At 41.6% G+C, this 13,098-nt stretch overlaps 1 protein-coding gene across 1 annotated transcript in view; it reads left to right on the top strand.

Moving 5' to 3' along the window:
- The window catches only part of GLDC (glycine decarboxylase), a 99,518-nt gene that overhangs the window by 30,714 nt on the left and 55,706 nt on the right, over positions 1 to 13,098 (top strand). The window contains exons 5-10 of the mRNA XM_082842838.1: positions 1,759 to 1,836; positions 2,829 to 2,976; positions 3,664 to 3,860; positions 5,419 to 5,515; positions 11,278 to 11,383; positions 12,809 to 12,948. Coding sequence (XP_082698964.1) covers positions 1,759 to 1,836; positions 2,829 to 2,976; positions 3,664 to 3,860; positions 5,419 to 5,515; positions 11,278 to 11,383; positions 12,809 to 12,948 — 766 coding nt within the window. The remainder of the gene's footprint in view (positions 1 to 1,758; positions 1,837 to 2,828; positions 2,977 to 3,663; positions 3,861 to 5,418; positions 5,516 to 11,277; positions 11,384 to 12,808; positions 12,949 to 13,098) is intronic.

The raw sequence follows: 13,098 nt of genomic DNA, 5'->3' as shown, positions 1-13,098 counted from the left end.
CAGGCTCAGCGGCCATGGCTCACGGGCCTAGCCACTCCACGGCATGTGGGATCTTCCCGGGCCAGGGCACGAACCCGTGTCACCCCTGTCCCCTGCATCGGCAGGCGGACTCTCAACCACTGCGCCACCAGGGAAGCCCAGAAGCCGAGACCTTTGTAGTTGATGGGTCAGGGGTTCTCTCCTGAGCTTAATAGAGTCACTGGGCAACACACACTCTGCAAGTGCTGGATTTGCTTCCTCTCTCTTAATTCTCATACCTTCCATCCTGCATTTAATTTTACCCTTGAGAAGCAACCTTGTGTTTCTTATCTTTAGGAAATGTTTTCTTCAATAGCAGGGTTTTTGTTTCCATCCGAGGTCATTTAGGCTTAGATAGCTCTTCTCTCCAGAGTTATTTAGATATAGACTTTGAAGAGCTTTGTGTATTGGACAGTTAATTTTGTATCTCCCACCTCTACCTACTCTATTGAATTTATGCTTATTATAAGAATAATACCTGTTCATAGTGGAAAATTTCAAATAGTAGAGAAGGATATAATGACAAGTAAAACCTTGCTGTTTCTCAGTCGCATTCCATTGAGAAACTTGCTGTTAACTGGTCGTGTGGATCTTTCTTTTTATACAATATACTTGTATCCTCCACTCACTTCTTTTTACCCAGATGTGCTTGTGATACACGAAATGTTCTGCAACCCCATCAGTTTTGTTTCCTGAAACTATGGACTGTTAGAGAACTTCCTGAATTTGGGTCTTAGACCCAACGCAGTTCCTTCCATAGCTGTGTGGCACCTGCACGTATCACAACCTATCTGAGTTCTTCTCCGCTTCCTTTGAATGAGGACACTCGGTTTAGATAATCTCTAAATGCTCCTTTGGCAATAAACTTCTCAGATGATTTTATCTAGAAGACTTAGTTTTTTGTTCCTACTCGCACCTAATCACTACCCTTTTCTTTCTTTTTCCTCATAGTATATATATATATATATATATTTAACATCTTTATTGGGGTATAATTGCTTTACAATGGTGTGTTAGTTTCTGCTTTATAACAAAGTGAATCAGTTATACATATGCATATGTTCCCATATCTCTTCCCTCTTGCGTCTTCCCCCCCTCCATCCCACCCCTCCAGGCGGTCACAAAGCACCGAGCTGATCTCCCTGTGCTGTGCTGCTGCTTCCCACTAGCTATCTATTTTACGTTTGGTAGTGTATATATGTCCATGCCTCTCTCTCACTTTGTCACAGCTCCCCCTTCCCCCTCCCCATATCCTCAAGTCCGTTTTCTAGTAGGTCTGTGTCTTTATTCCTGTCTTACCCCTAGGTTCTTCATGACATTTTTTTTCCTTAAATTCCATATATATGTGTTAGCATACGGTATTTGTCTTTCTCTTTCTGACTTACTTCACTCTGTATGACAGACTCTAGGTCTATCTACCTCATTACAAATAGCTCAATTTCGTTTCTTTTTATGGCTGAGTAATATTCCATTGTATATATGTGCCACATCTTCTTTACCTCATAACATATTTTTAAAAATTTATACCAGTTTAAGATTGATTTTGCTAAATGGGGTTAGAATGGGAATTGGATTTCAGTGAAATTCTAATCAGGAAATGTCACTATTAGTTATTAATGACTCATTATTTTTTATCCTATGCTCAGACTTTCCTTAAGTACCATCTTTGCTTTGCATTCTTAGACGATACTCTGATTTCTTTAATGTTCATGTTCGAATTGGGATTTTTCTTTTCAACAGACACAACAAGAGGAGGAAGTTTTTTGTTGACCCTCGTTGCCACTCACAGACAATAGCTGTCGTCCAGACTCGAGCCAAGTAATTAATTTTATTTGTATTTTGAACTCAGGGATAATATTATGCTCATCTCTGCTGTTTCTTCCTCTAATTTCCAAACTGACTGGAGTTGAACCTGGTTTAAGCTGGGGTTATTGAATTTTACTTTCCCTCCCACTTTCTTCCCATGACCTCACTGGTGAGTAAGATGTGTCAGAATTCAGGAAAAAATAACACAGTGGATTTGGTCACCTTTGCTTTATATTTTACAAAAAGAGCACATTGTTTTGTGTTCTTTTTTACAAAAAAGAAAATTAATATTAAAATAGTTTCAACAGTGTTTTGAAAAGTTTGAAAAGCACAGGGTAAAAATGGAACTCTCACACAACTGTTCTGATTTTGTATATATTCCTGCAAACATGGCCCATAGGGAATCCACATAATACGTACTTTAGTATGATGTAGCTGAAAGCAGATTATATTTTTTAAGTGCTGTAATCAGATAAAACAGACACAGCACAACTACCGCATGTGGGTGTGTTTATTTACTTTCTCCTTGTAAAAGCCTTTCCCCCAATCCCATACCACCATTCCTTCAGAAGTGGTTTTCTGATATATGATAGGAATTAGATAGTTTCAGGAACCTAAGGAAGGTCTTCTTCATTGTCTTACTGAGGTTTTCCACTCACCTAAGACCTATCCAAGGTCAAAGTGGCAATGGCTGTGTAGTTGCAGGTAGTGGTTGTTTAGCCCTAGGAAGGCACGTTTCTGCTCTTGTCTCAGGCACAGGTTCTGACAGGAAAGCGGGAGGGGAGGTGCTAACAGTGGCTGCAGGTGAGTTGGTGTGAAGCACAGTTACCACTGAAGGGCTGGGTGTGGGATGGGGGTGTGTGCGTGTTGGGATAGGGTAGGGGGTGGGGGCACTGAGGAAGGACACAGAATACGCATGCTCTAACGTGGAAAAGAAACTGTAGATGATTTGACTTTCCCTGTAAACCAAAAGCATGGTGGTTCTTTGTCTTCTGTCTTTTCAGGTATGCCGGAGTCCTCATTGAGCTGAAGTTACCCCATGAAATGGACTTCAGTGGAAAAGATGTCAGTGGAGCGCTGTTCCAGTACCCAGACAGCGAGGGGAAGGTGGAAGACTTCACGGAGCTCGTGGAGAGAGCCCATCAGGCTGGGGTAGGCAAACCTCTCCTTGTGGGGGGTCCATGGAGGTGTGTCTCAATTTTGAATTATTATTGTTACTCTTTTTAGCATGATTTTAAAAAAAGTTTGTTTAATTTCTTTTTGGCTGTGTTGGGGCGTCGTTGCTGCGCGCGGGCTTTCTCTAGTTGTGGTGAGCAGGAGCTACTCTTGCGGTGCAAGGGCTTCTCATTGCGGTGGCTTCTCTTGTGCGGAGCACAGGCTCTAGGCGCGCGGGCTTCAGTAGTTGTGGCTCGCCAGCTCTAGAGCACAGGCTCAGTAGTTGTGGTACACAGGCTTAGCTGCTCTGAGGCATATGGGATCTTCCTGGACCAGGGCTGACCCCATGTCCCCTGCATTGGCAGGCGGATTCTTAACCACTGCACCACCAGAGAAGCCCTATTATTGTTTCTCTTTTTGGTGTGTTTTAATTTCCACACCTTTATCACTTGGTAAGGTAAAACTGCCTCCTTCCAACCTCCTTTTTTCAAGTTTGTTTTCTTCACTGGTTCCTGGCACATAGTAGGCACTCAGTAAATATTTTAAATGAATGAATGAGTAAATAAATTTCACAGGATACGAACCAACTCTGCCAGTCTGCCTATAATGGAGATAATTTGCTATCCTTCCACTGGTCTCAGGGAAGGTCACAACCTTGTCCATTTTCTCTTGTTTCCTTTCTAGAGCTTGGCCTGCTGTGCTACTGACCTTCTAGCTCTGTGTATCCTGAGGCCTCCCGGAGAATTTGGGGTGGACGTTGCCCTGGGCAGCTCACAGAGATTTGGGGTGCCTCTGGGCTATGGCGGACCACATGCAGCCTTTTTTGCTGTCAGAGAAAGTTTGGTGAGGATGATGCCTGGAAGAATGGTGGGGGTAACAAGGTAAAGCAGCTCATGTTTCTTCCCTTTTATTGTGGTTATGGGTTTTCCTGCTCCTTCTCTTGATCACAAAAGTTGTTGATTTCTCTTTGAATTTAACTGGGCCATTTTGGGTCGAATTTAACTGGGCCATTTTGGGTCGATTAAGGAAATGTAAACATAGAGTCAGAAGAGAGAATGTATTTGGGGTATGAATGTTTGGGGTATCAATGCCCTACCTACTCCCCAATCCCATCCCAACACACACACACACACACACACACACACACACACATCCCATTATCCCATACACACACACACACACACACACACACACACACACACACCATTATCCCATACCTGGCCTTTCTCAAATGCCATGTACCTCTTCTCGAATGCCATGAATTTGTGCATATTTGGAAAAGTATGTTTATAATTTATAGCATATTTGTATTGAAGTCATAGAAATGAATTTTAGATTGATGAAAGTCCTGAGAGACTGAATATTTTAAGTGTGTTTTATATCTAACTAGTTTCTTTCTCAAAAGTATTAACATGCCACATGGCTATGTAAAGACAAGTGCAATAAGAGATTACCATGCACACATTGGGTGTGACCTACATTATTTCCTAGAGGCCTGCCGTTTGGCCATTTGAGTAATTTCCAAATGTACTTCCTTGAGTGCTTCTCATTGATGAAAATCCTCGGGTTGAGAATTGAGATGAATGCCATGATTATTACTGTGGAACTTTAGCATATTGTTTTTGACCTTTCATAAAGCTGGGCTATTAATGTAAGTGAAGAGTCTGAATTAGTGAATGATGTGCTAGTGATGAGAAGTTCTGAAATACTTACACTTTGTCACATGATGGCAAAAGGCACTTTGCTTTTTAATGTAAAAAATAATAGTTTCTTTAAGTATTCTTACATTACATTTTCTTTCAATGATGTCTCTTCACCAGATGAGATGTGACAGAGGGTTTTCTAATTTAAAAGAGTTTCATATATCAGTTATCATCTTCTGATTTTTGTATTGAACTTCTTACCTTTCTGGAAAGTGGACCTGAGAGTTTGATGAAATAAAGGCTAAGACTGCTGAATCTTTGTGGTTATCTAGATTTTTAATTGTATTAAGAAAGGAGAAATTTTATTAGAGACAAGCATTAGGTTGTTAACATCCTTTATTTATAGCCATATAGTTGCTTTAGATTTCTAGTATAGAAATTCTGTTTCCTTTGTCAGATATTTCCCTTTTCTCTGAGTCTGCCAAGAAGCTCAGAGTGAAGTTTAATCCTCAATCACCATCATTTTATTGGGCTGGGTGATTCCTGGAAAATTTTCTTTTAAAGTTCCCAGCTTATTGTATATATCTCAGTGCCTCAAATCCTCAAAGTACAGACTGAAAATTAACAGTCCCCTTTAGAAGAAGATGGTTTAGAAATTGTTTCTTTATGGCCTTGCACCTAAGTAACTTTGCTGAATTCACTTAAAGGTGGGAAGGAAAGAAGCAGTTCTGTTTATGGCAACAACTCCTGGTGCTATAATGATCTGTACTAACCGGATGTTTTATTCTTGGTCCAGAGATGCCAGTGGAAAAGAAGTGTATCGTCTTGCTCTTCAAACCAGGGAGCAACACATCCGGAGAGACAAGGCTACCAGCAACATCTGTACAGCTCAGGTAGATCACATACCTGACCTGCTCACTGAATGTCTTACAGTCTACAGCAATGAGCTACTTGTTCATTTACTGAGTTGTTGCTTCATTCATCCACTGAGCAGTGTGCACACCAAAAATGTCAAGATCTTGTTGGTAGAGAAGCCTTGTGGTCTTGTCAGAACGCCAATACAATGTATTTTACTGTGGTTCAATGTATGCACACCCTTCACCTGTTAGGGTCTCTGGCATTCTTGGCCACAGGGCAGGTCCATTATGGGTGGTGACTGGGGCACCTCCTCTTAGAGCTGAGATGGAGGCCCTCCAGGTTAGTGTGAGGAAGGCAAGGTGAAGGTGCTTGAGGTGACTGTACTGAGGGGATAGTCCAGATTGGCCAGCCGGTGGTGGCCATGGGATACTCTTACTGGGAACTCATGAGAGACATTTCTGAAATGTATGGGACAAAAGAGGAGGAGTTACCTGAACGTTGCCCAATGTCTCAGGTTAGAGGGAGCAGTGTTTTCTGACATCCAGCCAGTTCCTAGGATCAGGTGGAGGACCACTCCTGAGCATATAATCCATTCTCGGTTCTCTTCCATTCGGGGTCAGGGAAAGGGAGAGATCTCACAGATACCCCAGCAGGCAGTGCAGTGTTCTTCCTCTCAGAGCATTGGCTCACAGCACCACCGCCAGCTTTTAGAAGGCCTCTCCAGGGAGGGAGTAGATGATAAGGTCTGCTTATAGTTTGCTCCATATCCATTGGTGGTTGAAATAGTTTCCTCAGTTGGTTTTCCTGTATTATTCTTTTTGTCTCAGGGAGGCGGCTGCTTTTCAGGGAAGAGCTCCTCTAGTATTGCAGGAAGAAGCCAGTTGTCACAAGCTTGTCCTCTGTTGACAGCAAATTCATCTTTATGTGATGCCTTTACTTTCTGTAGTTTACCCTTCATTTGTTGAATTCCCTGCTTACATGTCTTCCCTTCCTCTGCTGCTTTCTGCTCATGTTCTTCCAGAACGTGTCTTTCTGATCATAAGTGCACTAAGGGCTTTCTGCTTCAAGGTTTGAATTAATTTTCCAGGTTAACTTGGGCATTCTACAATGAGCAAAAGTTACATTCCTACTTCTTTTTTCCTTCCAGTTCATGGATAGCTGATATTTCATTATTTAACTTGGATCATAAGAGGTCTGTGTTTTTCAGCAATGAATAAAATGATGTTTGCCCTAGAGATAGTCATACCCTGTCTTCTCTGATTTTCATTTTCTTATTCTGGAGATTTTCTAACTCTCCATTGTCTATTTCATCTCACGTGTTTCTTCTCATAACTGGTTGCATGCAACAATTGCTTGTGACGCCAGTATCATTTTCTTTGTAGGCCTATAATTATTCTCTTTTGTTCGGAGATGACTGATATTTTTTTAAGCTGTTCCTTGAGCACTCTATGTCATTACTCCAGCCTTCTTCTTGTAGCACCTCTTCCATGTTCTTCTCAAGGCTGCCCCATTCCTCTTGAGTGTTGTAGGGTCCACACTGGACTTCTCTTAGTTTTGCATCACTGATGGTGCAGAAATTTTTTTTTTTTTTTTTTTTTTTTTGCGTTATGCAGGCCTCTCACTGTTGTGGCCTCTCCCGTTGTGGAGCACAGGCTCCGGATGCGCAGGCTCAGCGGCCATGGCTCACGGGCCCAGCTGCTTCGCGGCATGTGGGATCCTCCTGGACCCGGGCACGAACCTGCGTCCCCTGCATCGGCAGGCAGACTCTCAACCACTGCGCCACCAGGAAAGCCCCGAGAACTTTTTTTTTTTTTTAATCTCTGAAAACGCATTACTGAATTCTTTAAAAAAAATCTTTCTGTAAACTTGTGACATTTCTACAGGTGTCTGAATTTGCATCATAACTTCTTCTTTATATTCTCTTATTTCTCAACTTCCACCACAGGCTTTCATTAGCTTTTTCTGAAGTCCAGGGGTATTGATGTATAATTTACATTTCATTAGCTCTCTTGTTGAGATTTAACTCTCCATATAATTCACCCATTTAAAGTACACCGTTCAGTGGTTGATAGTATTTTCACAAAGTTGGGTAACCATCACCAGCATTTCATTTCTGGATATTTTTATCACCCCTAAAAGAAACTTGTTCCCATTAAGCAGTCACTTCCTATCCTTCTTGCCTCCCTTCAGCCCCTGGTGACCACTTATCTCCTTTCTGTCTCTATGGATCTGCCTATTCTGGATATTTCATATAAATGAGATCATACAATATGTGGCCTTTTGTGCCTGGTTTCTTTCATTTGAGATAATGTTTTCAAGGTTCATCCACGTTGTAGAATTGGGAAGGAAAAAAAAATTTTTTTCGTCTAACCTTCTAGGTTCTTCTAGCTGGTCTAAGAATTAAATTGATATGAGACAGATTAACAGGAGAAAATGACATTTTATACATACATACAGGATCCCCACATATATGAGAGGCTCAGAGACCCCACATACATGAGAGGTTAAAGGACAGAAAAGTAAATAAGGTTATACATGTCATCCTGGGCTAAGGAATAGGATAGGGGCCAGGTGCTTCCAAGCATGGGAGGGCCATTCACTGGATGATAAGAAGAAGAACAAGATGTCTGGTAATTAGTTGTTTGTTCTGCCATATAGATGGGGCCACTTAGATAAAATTTATCTTTGGTAATAACTCCTTTTCTGGGAAAAATCCTCAATTTAAATTCTTCTGGGCAGTTAAGGGAGGAGCAGTAGTTTCTCTTGAGCCCAGAAGGTCTCCATTGCCTGAACTCAAAATAATCCACGTGCTAAAGTGGCAGATGTTAGGGAGGCCTGTTTGGAACCCCTACAGTATCAGGAATCAATACTTCATTCTTTTTTATGGCTGAAGAATATCCCATTGTATGGATATATCATATTTTGTTAATCCATTCATCAATTGATGGGCATTTAGGTTGCTTCCACTTTGGGGTACTTTGAATAAGGCTGCTATGCACATTTGTGTATAAGTTTTTGTGGGGACATATATTTTCAGTTCTCCTGGGTATATTCCTAGAAATAGAATTTCTGGGTCATTGGTAACTCTATGTTGAACTAATTGAGGAACTTCCAGACTCTTTTCTGAAGTGGCTGCACCATTTTACATTCCCTCCACCAATATATGAGGGTTGTAATTTCTCCACATTTTCACCTGTACTTGTTACTGTTCCTCTTTTTGGTTATAGCTGTCCTAGTGGGTGTGAAGTGATATCTCACCGTGGGATTGATTTGCAGTTACCTAATAACTAATGATTTTGAGCATCCTTTCATGATTCACTTTTTTTAAAAAATAAATTTATTTTATTTATTTATTTTTGGCTGCGTTGGGTCTTCATTGCTGCACGTGGGCTTTCTCTAGTTGGGGCGAGCAGGGGCTACTCTTTGTTGCGGCACACGGGCTTTTCATTGTGGTGTCTTCTCTTGTTGCGGAGCACGGGCTCTAGGTGCGTGGGCTTCAGTAGTTGTGGCACGTGGGCTCAGTAGTTGTGGCTTGCGGGCTCTAGAGCATGGGCTCAGTAGTTGTGGTGCACGGGCTTGTGGGATCTTGCTGGACCAGGGCTCAAACTCGTGTCCCCTGCATTGGCAGGCGGATTCTTAGCCACTGCGCCACCAGGGAAGTCCCCATGACTCACTTTTGATTACTTTAAGTATCCTAATTATGTTGTTTGTCAGATTATCAAAGAAATTTGAATCTTCTTGGTCTCTCTGTTTCTCTGAACTTCCTTTGATACTCTAATGCCTTACCAGGATTTCTAAAAGTGACTTTGTACTTTTCATTAATTTGTTGGTCAGTTCGCTGATACAGTCTCCTCTTTGTAGAAAGAATGATCTCTAGTTTAAAAAGTGACATGAATCAACCTCCACAAAGCCTCTGTGATGGGAGGCTTCCAGAGCATTCTGTGAACATCAAGCCTGAGTTTTTATTCCCAGGCAGCATAGCCATGAGCCATGATACACTATATTATGGATGTTTTACTTCAGACATGCCCTCTCCATAGCTATAATGTGTTGTGGTTCTTCCGTATTTATTTCTAATTGTTATACAGAGTCCACAAGAATGTCTGTACCCTCTCTGGCACTTGGTCCAAGAAAGTCTACTGCAGTGTTCTCTGATGTCTTCTTTTCCTTATTTTCTTTATTGACTCTGATTTCACTTTCTGGCATTTTTGCAGTGATCCCAGAGAGATTCCTTCTAACAGCCTCACAGAGGAAATGGGTACCTAACAAAATAGATCTGATATTGAACATCATCCAACTTTAAAGCACTGTGTTTCTCATCTGAGTAGTGTTTCTGTTCTGTAATGTGCCCCTTCCCACCTTGGGATGATTGAACATGAAGGTGGACCTTGAACTGCTGACCTAGTACATTAGGACAAAAGTCACTTTAGTGGGACTGGAAACTCATAGAAACCATGGTGCTGGACCAATGAGATGGGAGGGGCTGTGGGAGAATTGAATGGACTAAGCAGGTGAGGAGTCTGAGATTAGAGTTTGGGTCAGTTACCTAGGGTGATATTGCATGGTTAGAAGGCTGCTGGTTGGTAGGATCTAGGGTGGAAAAGCAGGTGAGGGATAGGGTGAGAGAGAGGAGAGACAGGAGGTGGCCCTCCATGATTTTCCCCCACATTGGCCCTCATTTTGGTTTCTGACCCTTGCCATCCTCTTTTTTTTTTTTTTTTTTTTTTTTTTTGCAGCACTCGGGCCTTTCACTGTTGTGGCCTCTCCCGTTGCGGAGCACAGGCTCCGGACGCGCAGGCTCAGTGGCCATGGCTCACGGGCCCAGCCGCTCCGCGGCATGTGGGATCTTCCCAGACTGGGGCATGAACCCGTGTCCCCTGCATCGACAGGCGGACTCTCAACCACTGCGCCACCAGGGAAGCCCTGCCATCCTCTTTTTATCCTCCTCCCTGACCCAAGATGCCATGACAGTGGTCCCTTCCTTGCTCCCTATGCTGGATTCCATCCCTGAGTCTCTGAGAGATTCTAGTGCCATTCTTTCCTATTCTCTGTCACACTAGGATACACACTTCCCTGTAAATATTTTTGTGAAACTTCAATCAACGGTCAGGAGAGATATCTTTACCCGAGAAAGTCACCTTACTGTCAGCAGGGAATAAGCCAGTAGGTTTTGGTTTTCCCTTCCTAATATATCTCCTGCCAACTCATTTTGGTTTTATTCCCCTGCGTCCTGCATTTTCATCTTTGGTGGTCCTTTGCATAGATTCACCATTCACCTCTTGGTTGGCTGAAATTCAGTTTCTAGTGTTTTATTTAAGGCTTCAAGAGAATTATACTCCCTGACTTCTTGTGTGTTTGAAAATTTTTCTTGCTTTTATCCTTGAAGAACTGTATTATTGAGCATAAAATTCTTAGATCTCACCGTTTTCCCCTGAGGTCTTTGTTGTTCCACTGTCTTCCAACATTAAATATTGCATCTCCATGTCTGATGACAGCCTGATCTTCCCCTTTATGGGATGATTATGTTGCATGGATGGAGCACCTTACTAATGGTCACATTCAAAGGTTTAGTATAGTGACGCTAGAGTGTCTTGGATGCTGTATTTACCCCTCAGATGGTTGGGCAGGTTATGAATGTTCTCCAGCTATCATAGAGAAGGCAGGGAGTCTGATCATTTTGCTTTGTACCTGCTTTTAGTTTTGGCATCTCAAGTCAGAACAACAGTCCCTCCCACTAATCATCTTCCTGATATCACATTGTTGAACATGATTCTTTAAAAGCTCTTTGTCGTTTTAGGCTCTCTTGGCGAATATGGCTGCAATGTTTGCAATCTACCATGGGTCCCACGGGCTGGAACATATTGCTAGGAGGGTACATAATGCCACTTTGATTTTGTCTGAAGGTGAGTCAGTTTTCTGTTTTAAAACTTTTGGTTATAACAAGACTGATACATGTGAGTAAATAAAATTGAAAACTCACTGCATGTCTAATACTACATGCAAAATTAAGAGTCAAATAAAAACCTAGGAATAATATTTTCAGCATCTATGACAGACTGAGTGTTAATATATTTAATATAGTGAGCTCTTCCTCAGTCCCCCCACCCCATACACAAGAAGAATGAACACCCTGAGAGAAAACTGGACAAAGGACATTAAATGTAATTTTAAAAGAAAGTATACAAATGAACATATATAATTTCAACCTCACTATTAATCAAAGAAATGTAAATTGAAAGAAAAAAATAGTGTTTCTCTCATTACATTGGCAGAGATTAAAAAGAATCCTGATATTGGTATGACTTTTATGAAGGCACTTAAACAATCTGTGTCAAAAACTTTTAAAATGCGCCTACAATTTGATACAGAAATTCTAGGAATGTATCTAAAGGAAATAATCAGATAATGATGTAAAGGGTGTGCATTGAAACATTATTTACAATAGCACAATCTTGGAAACAGCCTAAACGTCCAATAATAAGTAATTAGTTAAATTATGGTACATAATTTAAGTTTGAATATTATATAGCCATTAAAAATAATGATAGGGGTTTTGATCTGTAGAAAAGCAAAATCTTCATGCTACATTAAATTTTTTAAAAAAGGGTAAAGAAGTATATGTACGTGATATATTACACACACACACACACACACACACACACACACACACACACACACACACACACACACACACACACACACACACACACACACACACACACACACACACTTCTAGAGGAATCTATACCAAGAAGTAACCACTAGTTATTTCTGGATGGTGATTATGGTGATTTTTTTCTCCATTTTTATATGTATTTCACAACTTTCTGTAGCATAATAATAAACATTTACCTTTTTTAAAAAAAATAAATTTATTTATTTATTTTTGGCTGTGTTGGGTCTTCGTTGCTGCACGCAGGCTTTCTCTAGTTGTGGCGAGCAGGGGCTACTCTTTGCTGCGATGCACAGGCTTCTCATTGCGGTTGCTTTTCTTGTTGTGGAGCACGGGCTCTAGGTGCATGGGCTTCAGCAGTTGTGGCTCACAGGCTCTAGAGCGCAGGCTCAGTAGTTGTGGTGCATGGGCTTAGTTGCCCCGTGGCATGTGGGATCATCCCGGACCAGGGCTCGAACCCGTACCCCTGCACTGGCAGGCGGATTCTTAACCACTGTGCCGCCAGGGAAGTCCTACTTTTTTTAAAAAAAAGCACCGACCAAAACACTGGGTACGAACAGACCGTAGTAGGATTTACCTCTTTACTTCTGTGAAGCGTCAGTGGCAGAGGGTCTGGTTTCTACATAGAGACCGGTGGCTATCCTATCTTGTCTAGGTCTCAAGAGAGCAGGACACCAACTCCAGCATGACTTGTTCTTTGACACTTTGAAGATTCAGTGTGGCTGCTCAGTGAAGGAGGTCTTGGGCAGGGCTGCTCAGCGGCAAATAAATATTCGGCTGTTTGAGGATCACACAGTAAGTCAGACTTTCAGTTTTGTTTGTTTGTTTGTTGTACAAATTCTATAAATTTTTATGACTTTTCTCATTAAAATTTCTCTTTTTTTAAAAAAAAATCAGTATTGGACCTTTGGGCACAACTTCTTTGTAAACAATTTTCATCTTCAG

The sequence above is a fragment of the Leucopleurus acutus genome, assembly GCF_964270905.1.
Source record: "Leucopleurus acutus genome assembly, chromosome: 7".
In the NCBI taxonomy this organism is placed as follows: domain Eukaryota; kingdom Metazoa; phylum Chordata; class Mammalia; order Artiodactyla; family Delphinidae; genus Leucopleurus; species Leucopleurus acutus.
This window is presented reverse-complemented; position numbering and strand designations above follow the sequence as displayed.